Source organism: Dendrobates tinctorius, unplaced genomic scaffold (assembly GCF_039654945.1).
Source record: "Dendrobates tinctorius isolate UK_male_01 unplaced genomic scaffold, ASM3965494v1 ptg000102l, whole genome shotgun sequence".
NCBI classification, from domain to species: Eukaryota; Metazoa; Chordata; class Amphibia; order Anura; family Dendrobatidae; genus Dendrobates; species Dendrobates tinctorius.
Genome location: NW_027361770.1, coordinates 36,327,129 through 36,354,998, shown reverse-complemented (window position 1 = coordinate 36,354,998; position 27,870 = coordinate 36,327,129). Strand labels below are relative to the sequence as shown.

At 45.2% G+C, this 27,870-nt stretch overlaps 1 protein-coding gene across 5 annotated transcripts in view; it reads right to left on the bottom strand.

Annotated features, from left to right (window-relative positions):
• Nucleotides 1-27,870, bottom strand: part of LOC141099773 (uncharacterized) — a 176,091-nt gene that overhangs the window by 95,267 nt on the left and 52,954 nt on the right. For all 5 annotated transcript variants that reach the window (XM_073587824.1, XM_073587826.1, XM_073587828.1 and 2 more), the window contains exons 7-9: nt 23,697-23,819; nt 12,681-12,720; nt 2,649-2,682 (exon numbers count right to left, since the gene is read on the bottom strand). In XM_073587824.1, the coding sequence (XP_073443925.1) occupies nt 2,649-2,682; nt 12,681-12,720; nt 23,697-23,819 (197 nt within the window). The remainder of the gene's footprint in view (nt 1-2,648; nt 2,683-12,680; nt 12,721-23,696; nt 23,820-27,870) is intronic.

Here is a 27,870-nt window from a genome sequence, read left to right as displayed (position 1 = left end):
AAAGGCGACCAGTTTGATAGGGCAGAGCAGTCAATGATCAGGCTGAGGTAAAAGAACATGGCCCCCGAGACTAGCAGGGCGCCTCTTGCACAGAACGAGGAGCGCGAAGGACGTGGGCGGCGGCGCTATGCAAATTCTAGCCTAGTAGGCCTAAAAGCCAGGAACTAAATTTCTGGCCTCCCCTCGGTAAGCGCCGGGGGGGGGGGGGTCCACGACCGGGCGCCCGAGTACCGCCACTGACGCTAAGTCAGCGCTTCTTCCAGGAACAAGGACCCGACCCCATACCTCCACTCCAGTGCTCAGGCAGGCCGCTGTGTCCGGGGCCTTCCAGCTGCATATCTCTCATCCTCTGGGCGATGTCGCAGGGCTGGAGGAGTTCACTCTGGGGCTGATTCAGGGCATCCAAAAAGCGCTGCTCAAGTCCTCTCCATGCACTCCTGTGCTTCGCCCTGTTGCGCTTGCCCTCGTATCTGTGGAGTACCAACTGTAAGGGAACCATCGTCAGAGGAATCAGCCCCATTCGTCGCAAGAAAGTGTACGGGGAGGCATACTCCGCGTGCTTGCCTGTTGTTGGTTCGGGGGAGAGCAGGCTGTAGAAAGGAACAGTCGTCCCTTTCACTCCGTTAATTAAAAAATAAAAATTTACAGAAAATTCAAAAATAAAAACGGTGGGGTCTGACCCAAGTGCCTCCTGCAGACACTAAGCAAGAACTGGAGAAATCTCAGCCAGTGAGAGGGTGTATACTGCAGGGGAGGAGCTATCTTTTCTTCTGGTTTACTTAGTGCCCTCCTAGTGGCAAGCAGCACACTGTCTGTGTCCCCCAATGAGGCGTAGGAGAAATACTGTGAATTACTTTGTTTTGTTTTTTTCAAACAAACCAACCCTTTAATAAAAAAAAAAATATATATATATATCTGTGTGCAATCAGTGCGCTGTCAGTTTTTAACATTGTAAAGGGTAGAAGCTTTGCAACCAGGATTTGCATGTTTTAGTTTAACTACCAAGTCAATCTCTAGCAACATGCAAAACACAAGCCGCGGAGACACCATCACATGTTTCTCAACGCAAGCAATGACTAGCCAGGTCTTTCCCCGGGAAGGAACAACCACGGGAAGGGCAGTCTCCAATGAAGGACACCACCTATGCCAAAACATGCTAGTAGGAGCAACGCCTAGTAAAAGACTGAAAAATGAGGATGAATGACCTCATGGAGATCAACATCCAACACTGCGGAGACACCATCACGTTTCTCAACGCAGTGATTCTAGATCACTTTTTTTGAATCATTTTTCACAGTCTTTTACTAGCCATTGCTCCTACTAGCCAGTTTCCTACGCCACACTGATGAGGGGCAATACCCCGAAACAGCTGTCTGTGGATGGATACTATATTTTGGCATAGGTGGTTTCCTTCATTGGAGACTGCCCTTCCCGTGGTTGTTCCTTCCCGGGGAAAGACCTGGCTAGTCATTGCTTGCGTTGAGAAACATGTGATGGTGTCTCCGCGGCTTGTGTTTTGCATGTTTTTGCATATTTCCCATAAGGGATGGGGGCATTGCTCTAGAATCACTGCGCTGAGAAACATGTGATGGTGTCTCCACAGTGTTGGATGTTGATCTCCATGAGGTCATTCATCCTCATTTTTCACAATCTCTAGCAACAGACACAAAAGAGACTGCAAGAAGAGGAGGAGTGTGTCGTTAGCTAAAGCATGCTCCTGTCTGCAGCAGTCCAGTCACTGAAACATGTGACCCACACAGCAAGGGGGTGCATGTTAAGCCCCCGTCACACATAGCGATCTCGCTAGCGAGATCGCTACCGAGTCACAATTTTTGTGATGCGACAGCGATCTCACGAGCGAGATCGCTGTGTGTGACACTGACCAGCGACCGGCCCCCCTGCCGGTTATCGCTGATCGTCCTGGAATAGCCAGGACAAATTTTTTGATAGCTGGTCTCCCACTGGCCAGCATGCATCGCTGCGTGTGACAGGCGGGAGACCAGCGATCAGCACGCTGGTAACTAGGGTAAACGCAGGGCTTCTAAGCACCGGGGACAGGTGCTTAGAGACCCGATGTGTACCTTAGTTACCAGCGCGCTGATGCAGGGAGCTGGTAACCAAGGTACACATCGGGTTTCTAAGTGACGCGCTGCTTAGAAACTCTATGTGTACCTTAGTTACCAGCTCCCTGCATTAGCGCGCTGGTAACTAACGTACACAGCGACGCCAGGCGCTCGGCGTCGCTGATTAAGCTGTCTGACAACTCACCAGCGATCATGTAGCGACTCGCCAGCGATCCTGACAAGTTGATATCGTTGTCGGGATCGCTGGTGAGTCGCTATGTGTGACAGGGCCCTTAGGCAAACCATCTCATCAGTCAGCAGAATGCATGGCCCTTCTGATTTGTTCCATGCCAATCAGCACAGCATGGTGAGCAAACATTTCATGGAGAATAGCTTGCTGGCGATTGGATGAGCATTGTGAACACTCCTGAAGATACCACAATGGGAAGTCCTGCTAGTATAGTACTTTTTTCCTAACTTTCATTGAGTGATTTAGTTACACAATTTCTTGACCAGTTCGGTGACGAGCATAGCATGAAATTTAGTAAAGTAACCCAAATACATGTATTTTGTAACTGAACTTACTTTTCTTGCCTTTTAATATTATATTTCCAAAAATCTAAGAAGAAAAAGAAAAAGTTAATAAAAAAAAAAAGCAAATCTAGGTTTTAACCCACATATGACAAACTCTGGCCCGTAAGACCAGCGACGCCAAGCATGTCCCCCGAGTATAATTGGCTGAAGATACTCATCCACTCCAGAATTCAGTATAAACTTACCATATAATACTAGAGTATAAGCTGAGATTTTCAGCCCTTTTTGGGGGGATGAAAGTCCCCATCCCCTCCCCCCTCCCCCCCCGGCTTATGCGCGAGTCTTATATGCCAGGGGAGGGTGGAGTGTCAGATCATACCTTCCCCCCGGCACATCTCTGCAGCCCCCATCCCACTTCTCCCACGGAGGGGGTAAGTATATCCAATGTTCACCTGTCCCCGGTCCATTGCTGCTCGCTGCTGTCTGCCGCGTCAGCGACATTCAGGCATCAGAGGGCGCGATGACGTGGTTAGTGCGCGCCGCACCCTCTGCTGCCTGAACAGTCACTGACAGAGGATGCGGCAGATAGCGGTGAGCAGCAATGGACCGGGGACAGGTGAATATCTCAGGGGCCGGGTTATGAGCCAGCTGTGACACCGGCACCTGGCCCCCATAGCGCGCCAGTGTCCCCGCCTGCTCAGGACCAGACACCTGGCCCCCAGGGACAAGAGGTGAGTATTTTTTTTTTTTTTATTTGCAGCATCATATGGGGGCATAATCTATGGAGCATCTTATGGGGGCATAATCTATGGAGCATCTTATGGGGCCATAATCTATGAAGCATCTTATGGGGCCATAATCTATGGAGCATCTTATGGGGCCATAATCTATGGAGCATCTTATGGGGGCATAATCTATGGAGCATCATATGGGGGGCATAATCTATGGCGCATCCTATGGGGGCATAATCTATGGAGCATCTTATGGGGCATTTTATGGAGGCATAATCTATGGAGCATCTTATGGGGCAGCATATGGGGGCATAATCTATGGAGCATCTTATGGGGGCAGCATATGGGGGCATAATCTATGGAGCATCTTATGGGGGCATAATCTATGGAGCATCCTATGGGGGCATAATCTATGGAGAATCTTATGGGGGCATAATCTATGGAGCATCCTATGGAGGCATAATCTATGGAGCATCTTATGGGGCATTTTATGGGGGCATAATCTATGAAGTATCTTATGGGGGCATAATCTATGGAGCATCTTATGGGGCCATAATCTTTGTGGAGGAGTATATGGAGCATCTTATGGGACAATTATAAAGCCTTTGTGCAGCATTATATGGTGTGTATTTTGTATGGAGTATCTTATGGGGCCCATCATGAACTGTATGGAGCATTATATGCGGCTCCTGATTCAATATGGATATTCAAAAACATTTAACCTACTGATGTCTCAATCAATGTTACTTTTATTGGTATCTATATTTATTTTTAAAATTTACCAGTAGCTGCTGCATTTTCCACCCTAGGCTTATATGCGAGTCATTAAGTTTTGCCAGTTTTTTGTGGCAAAATTAGGGGGGGGTCAGCTTATACTCTGGTCGGCTTATACACGAGTATATAAAGAATTACCCTCACCTACAAGGCACTCCATGTCTCAGCACCACCCTACATCTCCTCCCTCGTCTCAGCCTACCACCCTACTCGCGCCCTCCGTTATGCTAATGACCTGAGGTTAACATCCTCAATAATCAGAACCTCCCACTCCCATCTCCAAGACCTTTTGCCTGCTGAGCCAATTCTTTGGAATGCACTACCCAGGTTAATATGATTAATCCCCACAGTTTTTAGCGTGCCCTAAAAACGCATTTGTTCAGACTGGCCTATCACCTCAACGCATTAACCTAAACATCCCTGTGTGGCTCATTCAAAAAATTTTTACCATAACCAAGTTCCTCGCATCATGTTCTCACTTGCTTTATGCATTTAATAGCGCTCTGTGTCTATACCGTTACATATTTAGACTTTAAGTGGTTCATGCAGCAACAGGAACACATGATTCTTATACTATGGCTGGTCCAAACAATAAAAGCAATTGTTACATCCACCTTTTGTGTCTCCCCTTTCTCCTTATAGATTGTAAGCTTGTGAGCAGGGTCCTCATTCCTCTTGGTATCTGTTTTGATCTATGTGTTTATTGGTATGCTGTAATGTCTATTGTCTGTAGAAATCCCCTCTATAATATTAAGTGCTGCGGAATATGTTGGCGCTATAAGAATAAATTTATAACCTCTCACCATTCTACCTCCTAGTCTGATGTGTCAGCACAGCGGGCGTGAGAACGTCATTAGAGAGCGCCAGTTGTATTGAGTTTTTTTTTATGTGGGGCCAATTATACTGCATGGAGAATTTTGCAGAGCCATGATACTGTGTGAAGAACTATATGGGGCCATTATACTGTATGGAAGGCAATGCAGGGCCTGTTATACTGTATGGAGGACTTTTTGTGGCCATTGTACTGTATGGAACACTATGTAGGTGACTATTTTGTGGAGCACTATGTGGGCCCATTATACTATATGCAGCACTTTTTGTGTCCATTATACTGTATAGAGGGCTGTATGAGGATTATAGAAAATCATACTGTAATGGGGTCAAGTCTTTGTTCGGGGGAATTAAAACAGGTGTACAGTAGGCTCATCATACATTGCGTGTGGAGGGTACTGTGTTTGGAGGCACTTTTGTTGGCATCATTTTTTCTGTATTATTCAAAGTTTATTTTTTCCTTTATTACATACTAGCTGAAGAGCCCGACGCTGTCCGGGCATAGTAACTAACTACGGTTAGTTATAACAAATTATAATGATAGAGAGAGATAGATAGATATTGTAGAGCCCCGCCCACTCCACATAGCCACATTCACGGGAGGGGGGATTCATTTCTGTTATGTACTCACTGCTCCTTTCTGGGGGACAGAAGATGGCTGGAGCTTATGTTTCTGGGGATGCTAAATTTCTCCCACGTCAGTGTCTGCTGAAGTGTTGTCAAGTGGGAAAACTTGCGCATAGCAACCAATCACAGCTCAGCTACTTTTAACCAGCTCTGGTGAAATGAGATGCGCTTAGTGATTGGTTGCAAGGAAAACTTTTGGTCATAGCAACCAATCACAGCTTAGCTTCTTTTGAACAGCTCTGGTGAAATGAAAGATGCTTCGTGATTGGTTGTTGATACACACATAGATTTTTATATATAGAGATTTAAAGGGAATCTGTCACCCCATTTTTCGAGAATCAGCTGAGCTGCCTGCACCGCCATCAGGGGCTTATCTACAGCATTATGGAATGCTGTAGATAAGACCCCAGTGTAACCTGAAAGATAAGAAAAATGAGTTAGATTATAATCACCCAGGGGCGGTCCGGTTTTCGTCCGATGAGTGTCGCGGTCCAGCGCCTCCCATCTTCGAACGGTGACATCCTCTTCTTTGCTTCCCGTCATGGCTCCTGTGCAGGCACACTGCTCTGCCCTGTTGCCTGCACAGGAGCCACGACAGGAAGGAAAGAAGAGGACGGCATCGTATGAAGATGGGAGGCGCCGGACCGCAATACCCATCGGACCAAGACCGGACCGCCCCCCAGTGAGTATAACAACTCCTTTTTCATATCTTTCAGATTACATCGGGGGCTTATCTACAGCATTACAAAATGCTGTAGATAAGCCGCTGATGGTGCTGCCGGCAGCTGATACTCGAAAAATGGGGTGACAGATTCCCTTTAAATTAAGCCATTGGGCCATATGATTTTTACTGTCGTTACATATTCCAATATTATATTCTAAGATTTAGTAAGTAAAATGTACTTTATTTGTGGGACAGTCCCTTTAAGTTTGTTTCCATATGAAAAAGTTCATTATATTTGATTAAAAAAAAACTTCAATTGTAGACTTTTTTTTAAACAAATATATAAGGATAGCCCGGAAGATTTTCCAAACATTTAATTTTGGCCTTCTGTGTATTTCAGTTTGACATATAGGTGTGTTAGGTTGAATAAATAATGTTTAATAGTTGCCTGCTCCTGGCCCAATGGGTATTGATCAGTGTGCACTAAAAGAAATCACACCACACAATTGGATGTAACCTCTCTTGATCAATGTATGGCACAACTCCAAGAGAGAGCAAGAGAAGAGAGTTTTTATTGATTCAACATAGGTTTATATGTCTCTTGTAAGGGGGCTCAGTTAACTCTAAAATGGGAGTGTTCGGATGTATTCCATTGGTTAGTGGGTTGGGAAGTGAGCTAGTCTCGGCGGATCCATGAGATCAGTCTTGGTTGGTCCATGTAGTCATCACAGTGGGCGTCGTCGTAGGTGGATCCATGGAGCACATGGTGGTTTGGCCAAACTGGAAATTCCAGTTCCACAAGTACATGGCATGAGGCAAGCAGGAAATGGCAGCCATCTTTAGTGTCACACTTTGATCTGAAAAAGCTCATGTAAGGTGAAATAATAACTTGAGGTTAAGTATTTGAACTTAAGGCTCTCCTCAACAGGTGCTTCTCACAAAATTAGAATACAAATCAAAAAGTTAATTTAATTCAGTTCAATACAAAAAGTGAATAGCCACACAAGCTCTCGCCCATCCTCCGCACAATCTGCAGAACAGTGACATTTGCTCTTTGCTCCTCTATAATTTTTGTAAAGCTGTGGACCCTGTCAAGTGTACCGGGGACCAAGGTTGCCCGTACGTCGATCAAGACTTAACCATGACTAAGGGGGGCACCTTGCTCCTAATGGGACAACAGCTCTTTTGGTGGAGGAGAGCCAACATGCTGGCTGAGATGGCGGTAATCCATGTTTCAGCTTCAGGTTTCAGACAATGAGAATGTAGTATTGACTCCGCCTACCTGTGTGCTTTTCAGGACATATAGGAGAGCACTGGGGTTAGCGTGCTTGTCGATTTATTTCTAGATGCTTGGATCTATAATCTATACAAATGTGATATGATGCTTGGCCCATGTGGGTGGTGTACCCGCATCTTGAGAGGCACCCCCCCCACATAGAAAGCTCGCACTTGCAGGTGTCAGAAGGATCTTCTCGAAAGGATTTCCCGAAAATCGTTTCCTCAGCCTAGGATTGAGGAAGTTGCCTACTATTGGTTAGGCTTCTGAATTTTTTTTTAGGTCCTCTATATTTACTTATTCTTCCTCTCTTTTTCTGCTGTATGTTCCCCATTCGCTCTTTTCTTCCCATCCTTCCCTAACCCTCTGCTTACCCTCCCAGGCCCTAACCTTAGTCCTGTTCTGGCCCGCTCTACGATCCTCTACAGCAACTATCCTTCGGGTTAACAGAATGTCTACAATCAAGATAGCGTCTTTAAATATCAAGGGTTTTAATATCCCTCAGAAACTATCCAAAGTTCGATATGGTATGCATAAGATGGGAACGCAAATTCTTTTTCTTCAAGAGACTTTTTAAAAGAGAACATCACCCCGTAGTTAAAAAACATTAAACGCATTGGTTTAATAGCACAAATCCTGAGTCCAGATCCAGGGGAGTCAGTGTAGCTATAAGAATCTTCGTGGGGAAGATAGAGATGATCAGGGTCGTTTTGTTTTCCTGAAAGTCTTCGTATCAAATCAATTATATACTTTAGCTAATCTCTACCTTCCTAACAAAGGCCAGATCAAGGCATGCCGACGATATCTGAGATGGCTGGAGGGCTTCACAGAAGGACAACTGATAATAGGAGGCGACCTGAATATGATAATGAACAAGACTCTTCAATCTTCCTCCGGTAAGGCCTCCATTCCTCCCTCACGCTTAGCTACGCTCAAAGCTGACTTGCACAGATTTCAGATAGTGGATATTTGGTGCATCCTATACCAGGGGGACAGACTATACAAACTTCTCCCACCACAACTCCTATAGTAGGATAGACCATTTACTGGTCTCACATAACTTTCTTAGATGGCATCCCATAGCGTTCTTAGGGGTAATGACATGGTCATATCACGCTCCCATCTTTTTCTCATTAAAGTCCCCCAATTTGAACCACAGACCTTGGCAGTGGTGCCCAAATCCGAACCTTCTTCAGGATCCTGTGACAATTAACGCAATTAAAACCACCATCGAAGAATTTTTAATAAACCATGAGGGAGACCCTACCCCGTTGTCCACCCTGTGGGAGGCCATAAAATGCGTAGTTAGGGGGATTTTAGTACAGGAGGGTTCAAGAAAACTGCTCACATAAAGGAGCTGCTGGCGCAGATATACACCCTGGAACAGGAACATAAGAATGATTAGTGCAACCCTTACTAAATTTAAAAAAACAAGAGAGGACTTGAAAAAATTAGTAGATCAAGGTTTTACCAAATACAGGGAAAGATAGCAGGGTTTCTTTTACGAGTTTGCTGACAAATGTGGGGGCCCGTTGGCTAGAAGTATTCATACAATGAGCCCCAATACCTATATACCCTCTATTCGCATACCAGAGGGGTAGAGGTGAATGAATCAGGCCAGATTGCTCAGCAGTTCAGGGACTATTATGAAGCGCTCTATACCATCATGGACCACTATGCAGACATGTCCCCCACACGTAAGCAAACGAAAATAGATCAATATATCAGAGACTGCCCTTCCCTTGTTATCGGCGCACCTCAGGGAGACGCCAGATTTGCCTTTTAACGAGGAGGAGCTGACGCAAGAGATCAAATTGTCCCCGACTAATAAAAGTCCTGGCTCAGACGGCTACACAGCCAAATTTTACAAATTACTAGCCCCTCAAATTAACACTCTTTTTGACCAAAGTGTTTAACAATGGTTCTTCGGCACACCCATTTCCTGACCATACACTGGAGGCTCATATTTCTCTCATTCCTAAAGACGGGAAGGACCTTAAATTATGCCCCAGCTACATGCCAATCTCACTAAGCAACCTAGATGTAAAATTATACTTCAAATGATTGCAGTGAGATTGGCCACCTATCTAACAGACTTAATTCATAATGACCAGGTAGGGTTTGTCCCATGGAGAGAGGCGAGAAAATACTATTAAGACACTTCTACTTATGTCCCACAGTAAAACGACAAAGTCATCCCAATGTATTCTATCGGTCGATGCTGAAAAATCATTTGACCGGGTGATATGGTCCTTTCTCCAGAGTGCACTCTGTCAGATCAATATGGGACCTTAACTACAGAAGAAGATAATGGCTCTGTATAATAATCCCACAGCTAAAGTAAAATGCAATGGTGTCTTTTCAGATTCTATTAAGATATCAAATGGAATGAGACCGGGCTGCCCGCTGTCACCGCTACTGTATATTATAGTGATGGAGCACCTAGCGGTAGCCCTTAGAAACAACCCCAATAGTACTGGTATACAGATTAGGCCTAGGGTACATAAACTCTCCTTATAAGCAGATGACTTATTGCAGTATATCACAAACCCGAGACTTTCACTACCCGCGGACATGAGGGAGTTTGATAGGTAGAGCAGGGTAAGCAATTTTAAAATCTATCCATCCAAAGCTGAGATACTTAATATTATGGTGCCGGGTCGAGAGAGGGTGGTGCTACAAAACTCATTTCCGTTTTGGTGGTGTTCCTCATCAATTAAAAAAAATAAATAAAAAATAAAATTTCAGCTCACCCGAGACTGGTTACCAGTGTTCAAGAGCCGTGTTGCTCGAAGCGCGTATGGCCTTATTACACACAACCCTGTTATTGCTGTGTCATCTGAGATGTCCGTTTGTAATATTCAATTTTTAAAGGATAACCCAATAAAAGTTTGCTGATTTTTAAATGAGCCCTGAGAGTGAGCTGGTTTCACATCAATGCAAAATCTGGGGGTACAGTTGACATCAGACTTCCCAATTATATCAGGCCAACTTCACCCCTCTTTTAATGCATATTACAGCCGATCTTCAAAGATATGGGATAGTTAGGTTGTCCTGGTTTGGTAGAATAAATCAAATTGGATATTCTCCCCAAATGTTCCAGGCAGTCCAGGTGATACTCACAGGTAATTAAGTGTCTAGACGCAGTCTGTAGTAAGTTCATATGGGGACTGTAGAGACTTCGACTAGCTCGCTCACTGCTTAGCAAAACCAAATCAGAGGGTGGTGCGGGTATGCCGGATTTGAGAAACTACCATCGGACAGCCATAGTGATACGGGCCTTGGACTGGTTTCATGATCAGTTAGGCCAGGTTCACATAGCGTTAATGCAGTCCGTTCAACACATAGCGTTGGCGGACTGTTAACGTTACTCCCTAACGCAATCACGTTGTGTGATCGCGCTACCGCACATGCTCCATCTGCACTAGCAGTGACGGACCCACGGACGCTGCAGACAGCATCCGAGGGTCCGTCACAGAAGGATGGCACATCGCTAACGCATGCCAATCATGACATACGTTGGCGATGCACAACCTTATGGCCATCTATGGGTGCGTTAACGCATCCGTTACATGGCGTTAATGCCACTGTGTAATGGATGCGTTAAACGCACCCCCCTAACGCAATGTGGACCCAGCATTAGGGAAACAATGGGTCTCGATAGAAAGGTCTTTCACAACTGGCCCTGACTTCGCTACTTTGGACCCCTAAGAAACATCGTAACTGGACCAACCTCCTACCTTTCCCCAACACGTGAGCTACTTAAAATATGGGATTCCTATTTTGGTATGGGGTTTCTCAAAGAGCACCGGTCCCATGGCCCCAGTGTTTGACAATCCCGAAGTTCCGCCGGCTCTTGGAGTAGGGTCGTTTTTGGTGTGGTCCAACACACCTAAACTCCGAGTGATCTCTTGGATGTTAGCGAGACAGCATTCACTGGCAGAACTGAGGGAGGAATTTCCAAAACTCCACATCTCATGGTTTGAGTATTTGCAATTACGTTTCTTAGTGTCGTCCCTCCAGCCGGCTTCATTAAACGAGACAGATTTGACGCCAATGGAATAAGATATCAATGCGCACGAGCATAATATGGAGGACAACTACGTAAATTCCCTAAAATATTGCTGACAGCGGCCAAAGAGGGGTGGAAGATAAGGACCCAAAACACCGCCCATCGGACCGGACCGAAATCATTTACATAGACCGCCAAAATGAGGTGAAAGATTCCCTTTAAATATTTAGGAATCATTAAATGGGTTGTCCACGAGTTACATTTTGATAATCTATACCATGGATACATAGGTTATCAATATGAGATCAGTAAGCCTTGACACCCGGCATTCCCTACTGACAAGTTAAAATCTGCTGTAGCAACCGATGGTGTAAGTAAGCAATATACAGAGCAAAATGTCACAGCTCTGTGTTTAGTGACCTCTGCAGTGTATGCTGCCTAATGAATGGGAGATTATTATTATCATCTTTATTTATATAGCGCCAACATATTCCGCAGCGCTTTACAGTTTAACAGTTTCAAAACACAAGTCATAAGTAACAACGTTAACAATACAATAATTAAAGCAAAATAAGACGAAATAAGACGACCCTGCTCGTGAGAGCTTACAAACTACAATGAGGTGAGGGAGATACAAAGTACATGTGTGTATTTACAATGGTGTATTTACAATGAAGGTCCAGCCATCTTGCGGGAGTGAAGGATGGATGGAGATAGTGAATGGGCTACACACGCACACTTACACTGAGATGATCTGTAGTACTAGGCATCAGCCACCGCAAAATTCAGAAGTGGGGATTCCGCTCCTTAAATTGCTTACATACCTCTCCCAGAACAAGTTTCAGTAGATTTGTGGGAGTGCTAGGTATCTTACAGCCAACCTCAAGGCACAACTGCATATTTAAGAATTATTATTGCATTTGAAATCTCTATCATCTCAACAAAATACCATAAGGTGTATACATAAAATACCAAATCGTATCCAAATGATCGTTAGGCCTTCATAAACGAAAAACCCCATATAATTCCCACAAAAGACAAATGCAATCATTTGGGGGGGGGGGGGGGGGGGGGGGAGAGAGACTCTAAGTTGAACTGAATTGGTCAGTCCTCAAATTCCAGAAAAATAAAAATGGAAATTTACTATAACATCATTTTAGTTACATACCATTCTTAACACCAATTCGTGCGTTGGAGCTCTTTGAGTTCTATTAAAGAAAAAAATGGAGGACAAGTAAAACCAGTGTTACAAAGTTATAAATCGATACCACATGAAATTACATTTATTTTACTTATTTGACATCATGCAAACCATTGTAACTGATCTGTAGGCTAAAAATCCAGATTGTCTTTAATAGGACTAATCAGCAGAAACAAATCACTTGTACTGCGGTTTGTCTCCAAATGGACCAATGGCATAATAGTTCCATATAGGAGGAGTTGTCTACGACTGAATTGATATCTGAATCCAATTAAAAGTATATTTAAAAGGAAAAAAAAACCACAACACTTCCATTGGCACCATTCCTGCAATGTCAGTGCTGCTATTCCTGGCAGGTGATGTGACATTGTTGGGTCATGTATCCACTGCAGCCAGTGACCGCTGTTTGGCTGCAGCTGATGAATATTCCATTAGGTCAAAAATCAGCTCTAAAGAAAAAAAAAAATATAGCAAAGCTGCAGCAGACACAACGTGACAACAATGCAGTCACCTACCAGAAAAAGCAGCCCCAACATCCCAGGACTGGTGCCACTGCAGGAGGAGAGTATGGTCTTTATTTTAATTAGTATCCTGAATTGCTTAAGCAGGGGTTGTCCAATTGCAGACAATCACATATTGGTGTTCAGTGGCAAGTACCAGCAGGACTCCTACATAAAGTTATTGCAGATGAAGTTTAAAGGGAACCTGTCAGAAGGAAAAACACAAACTGCAAATATGGGATTGATCTGCAGGTTAATAGAGTTATTATGTTGGTCGGCGTTGCCACTTAAAAACTAAATAAATTCAGGGCAGGGCAGTAAAGGTATTAACCCCTTAATGACCGCTAATACATCTTTTAACTGACCTGAGATGTAAGAGAAATAGCCTCCCCATACAGGTGAAAATCCAGCAGCTGTCGGCTGTACACTTTAGCTGACAACTTGGTGCATCAGCCACGATCAGTGTTTGCACCATCCAAATCTGTTTAACCCCTTAGACGCTGCTGTCAACAGTGACTACATCATATAAATGGTTAACAGAGTTGGGGGGCTTCCTCTTTATCCCCATTGGTGCCCTCAGATCATGATTGTGTGGTCCTGATGTTTGCCATAGCAATTCTCGACCAAATAGCGGCATTAGAGTCTGACGGCTGTTGTAACCTTTTCAGAAGTTAGCGACATTTAGGTGGTAAAAACACACATTTTCATTTCTGTCATGCCACTTTGCATTAATTCCTGAAAATCACCGGAACGGTTAATGAACTACCTGACTGCAGTTTTCAATATGTCAGGGGGTGCGGTTTTTAAAATGGTATAACTTTTGAGGATTTCCCAATATATAGGACCCCCAAAGGCACTTCAAACATGGATAGGTCCCTAAAAAAAATAAATTTTGCAAATTTCCTTAAAAAAAAAAAAAAAAAAATGAAAAATCACTGCTATATCTTTAACCTCCTAAAATGCTTACAAAATAAAAGAACATTTTACAAATGGTGCTGATGTACGGCAGACATGTGGAAAACCACCATGTTACTAACCGGTAGCCGGTTTTTCCGGAACCCATGACAGCACACCTGAGAGGGATACGCCCCGCCAGGACAGGAGCCTACTGAAATATAAGGGGCGGCACCTATCCCCAGCTTCAGTTGGTTACAGAGCATGAGAGGACTTCCCGGTTAGTTACATGTTTATCCAACACCACATCACACAAATACACCCTACTAACGTGCACACCCATACGGTGAAAGGCGGGGGGAGGAATATACGGGTGCTATCATGGGTTCCGGAAAAATCGGCTACCGGTAAGTAACCATGGTGGTTTTCTCTTCACCCATCACAGCACACCTGAGAGATTTTTGGAGACTTCGAACCACCTTAGGGAGGGACCACCGCTTGCAGCACCCTTCTACCAAAGATTAAGTCAGCAGAGGAGGATATATTTAATCTATAGTGTCTAAAGAAGGTTGATGGTGAGGCCCAGGTAGCGGCCTTACAAATTTGATCAATTGATACCTCTGCCTTTTCGGCCCAGGAGGTCGCCACGGCTCTGGTGGAATGAGCCTTGATGCTGTCAGGAATCGGAACGCCACTAGCCGAGTAGGCTATACTAATGGCCTCCCTAATCCATCTGGCAAAGGTCCCCTTTGACACTTCGTAACCCTTTCTGCCACCCTGAAAGGCTACGAATAGGGACTGGGACCTCCTCCACTGGCTAGCCACCGATATATATTCTAGCAGGGCCCTCCTAACATCCAATTTGTGGAATTTTTCCTCTCCTGGATTTTTTGGATTTTCACAGAAGGAGGGAAGGACAATTTCCTGACCCCGATGGAAATCTGATACTACCTTAGGTACATATGCGGGGGTCGGTTTTTAACAACTCTATCCTGATACACTTGGGTATAAGGTGGATTTATCGAGAGGGCCTGCAAGTCACTTACTCTACGGGCCGATGTAAGGGCAACTAATATAATCGTCTTCAGGGCAAGATATTTTATAGGCAGTTATTGAACAGGCTCGAATGGCTCTTTTGTAAGGGCCTCTAACACCAGGTTTAGATACCACAGGGCTATTTTTGGTAATGGGATAGGTCTGAACCTATGGCAGGATTTAATTAACATAGCTACCCATCTGTTTGCTGCCAAGTTGCAGTTATATAGTGCGCCTAGTTCGGACACCTGAACTTTAAGGGTATTACCGCTAACCACAGCTGTAATCCTGATTGTAAAAATTCCAAGATGGCCTTAATCGGGGGTGTTTGGTCTAACGGCTTCCCTAAGAACTGTAGGAACTTATTCCATGTTCTGCCATAGATATTAGTCGTTACAGGCTTTCTACTTTAACAGGGTGGCCACTAACCCTGGAGAGAACCGCTATCCATTAGAAGTGACCTTTCAAATTCCACACCGTCAGATGGAATCCCTTGACCTGTGTGTGGAATATTGAACCTTGAGTTAGCAGGTCTGAGATCTCTGGTAGGACCCATGGATCTGAGAGGGACATCATCTGCAGCAGCGAGAACCAGGGTCTTTTTGGCCAGAACGGGGCTATAAGGATCACCCTGGCTTGATCTTTCCTGATTTTCCTCACAACTGTGGGGATCAGAGTCACTGGGGGAAACGCATAAGCTAGCTTGAAATTCCACGGAATTTGCAATGAGTCCACCGCCCATGGCTTTTCTTTTGGGTTTAATGAACAGAACCTTTCCACTTGCCTGTTTTTTGTTGGCGAAGAGGTCTATCACTGGTTCCCCCCAAAGTTGTACTATCTTCTGAAAAACTGACCAATTTAGAGCCCATTCCCCTTGCTTTAGTATATCGCGGCACAGGAAATCGGCTTCTATATTCTCCACCCTTTTTATATGCAGTGCCATCAGAGAGAGTAGATGTTGTTCTGCTCTGTGAAAAATGTCGCTGGCTGCCTTCATTAGGGAGCATGATCTTGTACCCCCCCGGTGTTTGATGTACGCCACTGTTACTCTGTTGTCCGACATGATATGGACATTGCGGCCGCTGAGGAAGGGAATAAAGTTTCTTAGGGCTTTGCTCACTGCCCACAGTTCTCTCAAGTTGGAAGATGCGTTTTGCTCTTGAGGCCCCCAGGGCCGCATGACCCCTTAGGTGCACTCCCCAGCCTGAGGAGCTCACGTCTGTCAGAATTATGTCGGTCACTGGTTTGTCCCATAACATCCCTGAAGTCAAGTTTGTCCTGTCTAACCACCATTTGAGAGAGTTCCTGACCTTTAAGGAAAGCTCCAGTCTTCCTTCTAAACGCCCTTTCAGCGATTTTTGTGGTGACAGAATGTCCCTCTTAAGGTGTGGAATTGTGCCCACCTGACCGCTGGGATACAGGCCGTCAGGGTGCCTAGCAAGGACATCACATTCCTCAGGGTCATGTGGGGTTGGTCTAGGGCCACCAATGTCACATTTCTCACCTTTTCTATCTTGGCCTCCGGTAGCGGACAGGTTTGCTGTTCTGAATCCAGGGTAAACCCTAGAAAAACCTGTTTCTTTAGGGGTTGTAACTTTGATTTTTTGATGTTTACCATCCACCCCAGTCTTTGTAGGGTGTCTGTTACTTGTTTCACCTGTACCGCACAGTGGTCTTCTGAGCTGCCCACTATTAGGAAGTCGTCCAAATAGGGTATTATGATCGTGTTGTGGATTCAGAGGAAGGCTGTCACCTCCACTATGACTTTAGTAAACACTCTCGGGGCTATGGATATGCCGAATGGAAGGGTTCTGAATTGAAAATGCCCAAGATTGCCCTGGATGTAAAGAGCCACTCAAGTATTTTTGATAACCTGGATGAACGGGGATGTGATAGTAAGCATCCTTTAAATCGACTACGGCCATAAAACAATAGTGATGTAACAGTTTTATGGCTGTAGTTACCTACTCCATCTTGAAAGTTTGATTTTTTTATCCACTGATTGAGGCCTCTGAGGTTTATGATTGTCCTGAATGATTGGTCCGTTTTTTTTTTTTTTCCCTAATCAGGAAGAGGGGTGACTAGAATCCCGTTTTCTCCTGTCCGCTCAGGACCTCGGAAAGAACGTGCTTGTCTAGCAGACTTAAGATTTCTGATTCCAAGGCCAACTGTTCTATCACCTTCCTGACGGGGGTCACGACAAATGATGCTCTCGGCTGATGTAAAAAAGGGATCTTGAGGCCTTCTCTTATTATGTTTAAGATCCAGGCATTGGAAGAGATGTCTTCCCAGGCCTGGGAAAAGAGCATCAATCTCCCCCCTACCGGAATGCTGGCGTCATGAATCCGGACTACTTTTTCCTTTTATCTTCCCATCTTCTCCTATCCCCCGGAGGACGGCCCCTGTTGAATTTTCCTATCCGAAACGGCGGCCTCCTCTGATCCGCTGGAAACCTGGGGCAGCCCTTCTGTCACTTGCCTTCTCCAAGATGTCATCTAGGTTTTTTCCAAATAAAAAATGACCATCACATGGGAGAGTGTACAGCTTAGCTTTAGACTGCAAATTCCCTGGGCAGCCCTTAAGCCATAATGCCCGCCTCGCAGCATTTGATAATCCTGCTGCTCTAGCTGTCAACCTCATGGAGTCCGAAGTGTCGGCTAAAAAAAGCTGCCGCCCCGTGCAGCAGGAACATGTCTGCCAGCATCTTTTCTCTTGAGACTTTTGAAGCTAGTCTCTCTTCCAGCTGCTGCAGCCAAATCATTAAAGGGGTTGTCCGGGCTTTTGACAAAGTGCATATCTGGGCTGCCCAATGATGACAATAAGTAATTTACCTTCTGTCACCAGTTTGCAAGGTTTTCTAGATATCAGTGTCTTGCTTCTGAGCAGAACGTCCGGGGGGGGGGGGGGGGGGTCTGGTATTGAAATGAAAACTGGTCGTTTCCTCCTACTCTACTACGATTTTCCCTCCTCACTAGAGTTTCACTTTCCATAGATCACTGTTCAGTGTGTGTCTGGGGAGGAGCAGCTGGGTGGTTCTGCTCTCTGCACTGAGGCTGCTAGAGGGGGAGGATTTGTTACTGTGTGAGGAGGGCTTGTTCATGTGGACGGGGAGGACCTGTTGCTATGGAGGGTGGGGTTGTTGCTATAGAGGGCAGGTTTTTAGTAGAGTAGGAGGAAACGACCAGTTCTCATTTCAATGCCAGAATATACACCCCCCTTCGACGTTCTGATCGGAAGCAAGAGAGTGATATCTAGAAAACCCTGCAAACTGGTGACAGAAGGTAAATTACTTATTGTCATCATTCGGCAGCCCAGATATGCACTGAGATTATGTGAAAAGCCCGGACAACCCCTTTAAGGAATGTGCCGTGCAGGTGCCAGCTATTGCCGGCTTTAGTCCTCCTGCTGCTGCTTCCCATGTATGTCTTAAATAGGAATCCGCTTTTTTATCTAGCGGGTCCCTAAGCACCCCTGAATCCTCCAGGGGCAGAGCTGATTTTTTGGATGACCTGGACACCGCCACATCAATCTTTGGGACCTTGTCCCATATTTCTGTGTCCTTATGTTCAAAGGGGTACCTCCTTTTAGAGGCGGAAGGAAGGGCTCCTGACCTCTCAGGCTTCCTCCATTCTCTCTCAATGAGTGCTTGGACTTTCTCATTGACTGGAAAGGTCAGTTTCTTTCTTTCCTGTAGTCCCCTGAACATGACATCCTCCAGGGACTTAGATGTCTTTTCCTTCTGTAGGAACATTGTTACTCTGATGGCCTTGAGGAGAACATCCGTTTCCTCTATTGGAAAACACGGTTTGCCACCCGTGTCACTATCTGAGGAGGAGGATGGGTGTTCGGCCTGAGATAAGGCCGAGGAAGAGTCTGAGAAAGAGCTAGGGGGATCTTTCCTACTCTTTTTCCCTTACTTTAACAATGCTTTAAGCGAGCCTTCCACCTCTGACCTGATAACTGATCTAAGGTTGGTTGCAAAGCTAGGCGCTTCCTCCGCCATGGTTCGCTGGATGCAGCTGGCGCAAAGGTCCTTCTGCCAGTCTCTTGCTAGGGGGCTTCTACATATGGCACAATCTCTAGTGTTCCTCTTGATACCTGTCTTTTTGGGGTTTTCCTAAGTAATCTAACACAAAAAAGAAGAACCATATTAAACACCTTACTTTCACAAAAATCACTCACCACCTGTAATCAAGGGTACCGGACTCGGAGGCTGTGGAGGAGCACGTGACCTGTGCTCTCTGGACATCGTGGAGTCCCCTGACCTGTGGCTGGGGTGACTGCTGCTTTTGCCGCTTGAACGGCTGCCATGCTTGTGAGCCGAGGGTTGCGACGGAGGCAGAGACGGTGGAGACAGTGACTGTTCCTGCTCTGACCCCATGGCTACCCGGCCATGCTGACGTCTTCCTCCTTTAAATACAGTGCCTACAAGTAGTATTCAACCCCCTGCAGATTTAGCAGGTTTGATAAGATGCAAATAAGTTAGAGCCTTCAAACTTCACACAAGAGCAGGATTTATTAACAGATGCATAAATCTTACAAACCAAAAAGTTATGTTGCTCAGTTAAATTTTAATAAATTTTAAACATAAAAGTGTGGGTCAATTATTATTCAACCCCTAGGTTTAATATTTTGTGGAATAACCCTTGTTTGCAATTACAGCTAATAATCGTCTTTTATAAGACCTGATCAGGCCGGCACAGGTCTCTGGAGTTATCTTGGCCCACTCCTCCATGCAGATCTTCTCCAAGTTATCTAGGTTCTTTGGGTGTCTCATGTGGACTTTAATCTTGAGCTCCTTCCACAAGTTTTCAATTGGGTTAAGGTCAGGAGACTGACTAGGCCACTCCAACACCTTGATTTTTTGCCTCTTGAACCAGGCCTTGGTTTTGTTGGCTGTGTGCTTTGGGTCGTTGTCTTGTTGGAAGATGAAATGACGACCCATCTTATGATCCTTGATGGAGGAGCGGAGGTTCTTGGCCAAAATCTCCAGGTAGGCCGTGCTATCCATCTTCCCATGGATGCGGACCAGATGGCCAGGCCCCTTGGCTGAGAAACAGCCCCACAGCATGATGCTGCCACCACCATGCTTGACTGTAGGGATGGTATTCTTGGGGTCGTATGCAGTGCCATCCAGTCTCCAAACGTCACATGTGTGGTTGGCACCAAAGATCTCGATCTTGGTCTCATCAGACCAGAGAACCTTGAACCAGTCTGTCTCAGAGTCCTCCAAGTGATCATGAGCAAACTGTAGACGAGCCTTGACATGACGCTTTGAAAGTAAAGGTACCTTACGGGCTCGTCTGGAACGGAGACCATTGCGGTGGAGTACGTTACTTATGGTATTGACTGAAACCAATGTCCCCACTGCCATGAGATCTTCCCGGAGCTCCTTCCTTGTTGTCCTTGGGTTAGCCTTGACTCTTCGGACAAGCCTGGCCTCGGCACGGGAGGAAACTTTCAAAGGCTGTCCAGGCCGTGGAAGGCTAACAGTAGTTCCATAAGCCTTCCACTTCCGGATGATGCTCCCAACAGTGGAGACAGGTAGGCCCAACTCCTTGGAAAGGGTTTTGTACCCCTTGCCAGCCTTGTGACCCTCCACGATCTTGTCTCTGATGGCCTTGGAATGCTCCTTTGTCTTTCCCATGTTGACCATGTATGAGTGTTGTTCACAAGTTTGGGGAGGGTCTTAAATAGTCAGAAAAGGCTGGAAAAAGAGATAATTAATCCAAACATGTGAAGCTCATTGTTCTTTGTGCCTGAAATACTTCTTAATACTTTAGGGGAACCAAAACAGAATTCTGGTGGTTTGAGGGGTTGAATAATAAATGACCCTCTGAATAAACTTTTCACAATTTAAAAAAAAATTAAACAAAGAAATAACATTCTTTTTTGCTGCAGTGCATTTCACACTTCCAGGCTGATCTACAGTCCAAATGTCACAATGCCAAGTTAATTCCGAATGTGTAAACCTGCTAAATCTGCAGGGGGTTGAATACTACTTGTAGGCACTGTAGCTCCGGTCCTGGTGAGCATCTTCCCCCTTCGACCGCGCGCTACAGTTCAATGCGGCCGGCGTCACACCACGCGCCATATTGCCGTCACTCCGCTGACGTCAGCTGGCACGCTCCCAGGATGCTCTGCGCCGCCAGGGGCACACGCAAGGGGAGGGAGGCGCGGTGGAGTGCCCTGGAGTTAGGGGCCGCTAGCCGCACCCGCACGAACCCGGAGCCCCAAGGAGACCCCGGGGACTGCGCTACCAGGCACCCGACGGCCTGCGCTACAGGTGAGATGACCTGTTCTTCCCGCGCCAGGACGGGACTCGGTCCTTTCCATCCATGACCAGCACCGCCGCTGTCAGTCTGGGATTCCCTTCCAGGACAGGAACCCAACTGAAGTGGGGGAGAGGTGCCCCCCCTTATATTTCAGTAGGTTCCTGTCCATTTTTTGAATGGAAAATATGCTGGAATATTTAGCGGTTGCCATGTCGCGTTTGGAGAGCCCCTGTGCACCTAAACATTGGAGCTCCCCCACAAGTGACCCCATTTTGGAAACTAGACCCTCCAAGGAACTTATCTAGATGCATAATGAGCAATTTGAACCCCCAGGTGCTTCACAAATTGATCCGAAAAAAAAAAATAAAAAAATATAATATACTTTTTTTTCCACAAAAATGTTCTTTTAGCCTCAGTTTTTTCATTTTCACATGGGCAACAGGATAAACTGGATCCTAAAATTTGTTGGGCAATTTCTCCTGAGTGCACCGATACCTCATATGTGGTCATAAACCACTGTTTGGGCGCACGGCAAGGCCCGGAAGGGAAGGAGCGCCATTTGACTTTTTGAATGGAAAATTAGCTCCAATCGTTAGCGGACAACATGTCGTGTTTGGAGAGCCCCTGTGTGCCTAAACTTTGGAACTCCCCCACAAATGACCCCATTTTGGAAACTAGACCCCCTAAGGAGCTTATCTAGATGTGTGGTGAGCACTCTGAACCCCCAAGTGAATCACAGAAGTTTATAACGCAGAACCGTGAAAATAAAAAATGTTTTTTTTTCCCCTCAAAAAAATGATATTTAGCCCTCTATTTTTTACTTTCACAAGGCTAATAAGATAAATTGGACCCCAAAAGTTGTTGTCCAGTTTGTCCTGAGTACGCTGGTACCCCATAAGTGGGGGGGAGACCACTGTTTGGGCACACATTGGGAGCTCGGAAGGGAAGTATTTTGAAATGTCGACTTGATGGAATGGTCTGCGGGCGTCATGTTCGTTTGCAGAGCCCCTGATGTACCTAAACAGTGGAAACCCCCCACAAATGACCCCATTTGGGAAACTAGACCACCCAAGGAACTAATCTAGATGTGTGGTGAGCATGTTGAAACCCCAAGTGCTTCACAGAAGTTTATAACGTAGAGCCGTGAAAATAATTTTCTCCACAAAAATTATTTTTTAGCCCCCAATTTTTAATTTTCCCAATGGTAACAGGAGAAATTAGACCCCCAAAGTTGTTGTGCAATTTAACCCCAACACACCCCTAACCCTAATCATAACCATAACCCCAATACACCCCTAACCCTAACCAGATGCCTTTGCCTAATCCCAACCCACCCTTAACCCTAATCACAAACCTAACCCTAATCCTAACCCACCCCAAACCTTAACCCTAACTCTAGCCCTAACCCTGGCCTTATTTCTAACCCTATTTCTAACCCTAATTGAAAAATAAAAATATTTTATTATTTGTCCCTATGGGGGGTGATAAGGGGGGCGGTGATTTACTTTTTTTTATTTTGATCACTGTGAGAGTTTATCACAGTGATCAAAATAAAAAATAAAAAAATGAACCTGCCGCCGGGCGCAATACGCATGTGCCCACCATTTTCCAAGATCGCGAAACAGCCAATCAGAGCGATCGTAGCCACGGGGGGGGCTAAGCCACCCCCCCCTGTGGTGAAGCACGAAGGGTCCTGCCACTGCGGGTCGGGTGACCTTTCCGCGACCCCGGTCACCCGACCAGCAGGGGGGCTTTGAAATCATGACACAGCATATGCGTCATGGGTCGGATTGGCACCGACTTTCATGACGCATACGCTGTGTCACAGGTCGGGAAGTATGAAGATTAGGCAACACATTAAGCTAAATTATACCATTCTAAGCAATACTGGAGGGTAATACTTGCATTACATGGCTATGTAGATGAAACAATCTTTGGGGCGTATCATGAACTGGTAAATGCAGGGCTGTGGAGTCGGGTAAGCCAAACCTCTGACTCCCCAGAACTGGTCACTACGGAGCACGTACATAAACTGCAGCAAAGAGTCATCTCAACTGGTTAAATTACACAGCGCAGCGACACAAAACGTTAACATGACAAACCATATAGAGCATGAACTTGAAGGGGGGAAAAGTGGAATTGGATTTACATTTTTAAATATATAGAATACATTTGTCAATTTAAGACAAATATACCCATATGTGCATTGAAAATATAAGGGTAAAATTGAATCTTTTTTTCCTTTTAACATCACCTGTTATTAAAGATAAATAACTTACATTTACAGAGACAACCCTCTCTTGCACCTCCACCTTAATAGCATGTTCTCTTATAGCCATTCTTTCAGAAAATGTCAATGATCCTTTAGGATATGAAGGAAATAGGTGTTTGTATGCAGTGTTCTGAAAGCATAAAACAAATACACAGGTTAAGTGTAAAATCTTTAGCTTGCAACAAAATAAAATTATTATTTTGCTATACTATCACTTACTCATCAAGTTGGTCTGACTACTGGGACTCCCCATGACCCAAAGAATGAACGAGCACTAGTGCTGAATAGTGATGAGCGAGTATACTCATTACTTGAGATTTCCAAGCATGCTCAGGTGTTCTCCGAGTATTTGGATGTGCTCGGAGATTTAGTTAGTCGACGCAGTTGCATGATTTGCGGCTGCTAGACAGCCTGAATACATATGGGGAATGCCTGTTTGTTGGAAATCCCCACATGTATTCAGGCTGTCTAGCAACCGCATATCATGCAGCTGCAGCGACACAAAATAAATCTCCAAGCATGCCCAAACTACTCGGAGAGCACCTGAGCATGCTCAGAAATCTCGAGTAACAAGCATACTCACTCATCACTAGTGCTGAATAAACCAGGACCACAAGCAGCCAGACCTCCACTGACAACATTATAGCCTAACCTAAGGATTCAACATAAAAGGACAGCTAACACAACTGGTGTATCTAGTACTAGCCATCAAGGGCATATGGTCCGGATTTTAATTGATCTCTCAGTGATGGGCTCTCTTTGGACAGACTTTAAGGGTACAAGCACACCTTGTCTTTTAGATTCCAGCATACCTACTGAGTTTTGACAGAGGAAGACTCTGATACTTTGGCATCTTTTGTCCTGAAGAGCCTTTTCTATGGTGTGTTTTTAGGTTTGTTTGTTCTTTTGATATTGTGATAGAGTATTAAAGGTCTTCCAATCAGAAGCTGCCTTGCCTGAAGAATGGACCGGTCAATTCTTTTAACATCTTTGTAAAAACATCGCATAGCACTCGGACTAGTATAATTTTACTGGGCAGCTGAGATCTGCATTTACTCATGCTGAACACAATCGCAGCACGCTGCAAGTGCATCCGAGAATCAGATCACACTCGCCCATACAAAGAGCGAAACATCGAACTGCGATTACTGCGGATGACGGCAATGGAGAACTTACTTTCTCCGTTTCTGTAGCACCTGTGCTGCGATTCTGTCATGCAAGAGAATCAGAGCACAGTGCACCGACACTCTGTTGAAACTCTGACAACAGTTTGAGACATGTGTCATTTGCAGAATCGGGCCAGATTCTCAAAGTATATAGAGGTGGGCACCACAGGGAAAATAAAGGGATTAGTTGCAAAACAAATTAAACAAAGGGGATGCACAAAAAGGATCACCTTTTTCAAAATATATATATTATATATATATATATATATATATATATATATATATATATATATATATATATTCACAATATATAGAGAAACCATCACGATAATCAAGAAATGAGGCCTAGATATAGACAAAACAATCTATAATGCTAGTTGGCTTAAGAAAAAAATCTTCGTTGATGGTGTGCTGCCAGTCAAAGGAACAAATAGTAAACAAACAATATATGAAACAATACCCATAGTACAAAGTATAACATGAAGTATCTAGGCATCTAAACACATTAGTAGACCAATCCATATGTGCTATGAGTCAGGATAACAGCCAATAACCAAATAAGGTTCATGTTCCTGAAGGCAAGATAGCGTTAGGCAGCCATGAGAGTCTTGATGAAAAAGTAGTGAATACTGGTAGGGAAATAAGCCCCATGTGTATCGTCACATATCGAGTGTCTTCCTCAGGGAGGTGTTGAGCCAGTTTTAAATGTCCACTATATAAATGAAAGGAATAAATGAATTATAATTACCAGCTGTATCCTAAATGAAAGACACGGCGCCCCAGAGACACATCCCGCACATGCGTGTTGAAAGCTGCACAGCTGATCGTATAATGTCATCTGATCAGCAGTGCAAGAACTCGCAGTGGACCAAACAGTAACAGTATGTAGATTGCGTCACAAGGAACTCTGCACATGCGTTCCACATGCTTACGGTCGGAAGGCACATCATAGTGTTCTACCGCCGAGTAAGTATGGCGCATGCGCTAACTAGATAAAGATAAAACAGAGATCGACCACAGTGGAGGATTTACCACATGCATGCACAGACCAATTCATCACGAAAGGTGCATATAAGTGAATCAAAGTATAAAGCGCTCTCCTAATAAACACAGACAGCGCATGTTCTATGCAGCTACAGGCGAGCAGGTCAATCAAGGTACCAAGTCTATTGCACACAAACGTCAGGTAAGCCACACGTCAACTGTGTTTGTGCATGTGTGCGTGCGTGCGTGCGTGGGGAATATAAATATTGAATAAACCACAAACAGATGGCTAAGAAAAACATGGGTGGTATCTTGCTGTGAGAACAGATACCAAACATATATCTGGAAATCTATATAGTATGTTAACAATAGATTTTACTTAAAGACTTCCAATTGAAGAAAGGCATTCCAGAGAGGTAGAAGGTTGATGGAAACCCCAAACAATCTTTAATCATCTTTATTTTTATATAGTATTCAAACAGTATGCAAACACATTACCATCACTGTCCCCGACAGGGAATTTAGATTGTGAGCCCCATCAGTATGTATTTGGAGTGTAGAAGGAAACCCACTCATACTCCTTGCAGATGTCGTACTCGGTGGGATTTGAACCCAGGACTCCAGCGCTGCAAGGATGCAGTGCTAACTACTGAGCCATCGTGCCACCCAAAGAGAGGATAACATTGTCTTAATCAACTTTTTATTATTTATGACTGGGCAAAAAGGGTTGCAAATATGAAGTTTGCAAGAATAAGAACCCCAAATTGGGGAAGTATATCCAATTTGACATACACGCAAATCGGCCCAGATTCTGTCATACGAGAACATACGCCTGTATGACTCGAGCCCCATTTTAAATCAACTTCCAGTTTCATTACACTTTGAGTATCCCTGCATGCACTGCAGATTCTCAAGCGAAGACATCAGCGGGAAGTACAGTCACTGCAGCAGCCCCTGTCCCCACCTTGTAACAAACCATCATCAGTGACGTTCATTTCAGAGCCAGGACTAGTCCCTGCTCTACAGGGCATGCGCCAATTGTCAATTCCAATGTATGCTCAGTAGGATTGTCCCTGTGCAATATTCTTTTTAATACACAGTGAAAGCGCATTCCTTCGCCAGCTGTGATGAGAAGTTATGAGCCAGCAAGAGATCGCACTGTCAGTGCACATTGTAAGGAGCTAACCTGGTGAGAAGGAAATGCAGGGTCATAAACACCTTCTTAGAAATAGGCAACAATCTGTGAAGTGTATGGTTCCCTCGCATACTCTCTTGCTGCTATATAGATGTGCCCGAAGAGGAGCAGGAGACAGAATGACGACCTATAGCTGCTTTGCCCAGTTGGTGGTGACCTTACTGATCCAGCAAGTGACAATTCTCTGCTCAAACCTGCTGCCTCATAAGCCATATTTTGCAAAAATCTCCATTTTCCAGTCTTCGAAATTATTTAAAGAGGATGCATCTGCCATAGATAGAAGATGTGTTAGGGTTCTAGGTAGGAACCAGAGAGTGGACCCTCTGGGTCGTGGCTCCAGAGCCCCTAAGGGCGAGCGGACCAGGTGAAGACCACCCCCTATACAGGGAGTGTTAGGGGCAGGCCCAAGGGAGATGGAACCACGGCGGCCGGAACCAAAGGGACGACCCGGGGTGCATACAGGAGAGCGGATGAGAGTGCAAGAGAGCATACGAAGGGAAGGTATGGACCCGAGGCAGGTGGAGGAAGGCTGTGGGAGCCGAGATGGATCAGGACGGGCAGAGACCAATCGCTGAAATAGAAGAGGGGCACAAGGAGATTAGGAGACACTGGACTGGTGGGTACTGGCAGAACACAGGATAAGAGGGAAGAGGCGAAGGTGGACGGACAGGCACAATACACAGGTGGCAGGTAACGACAGAAGCAGCGTTACAGGCGAGGGACAGACACGGTAGCAACACAGGGTGACTAGCAGAGGCACGGGAGGGAGAAGTAGAACGAGAGGACCGAGCAGGGAGCAAGAGCAGGCTGACACCGGACGGGAATGCGAGGCGGCA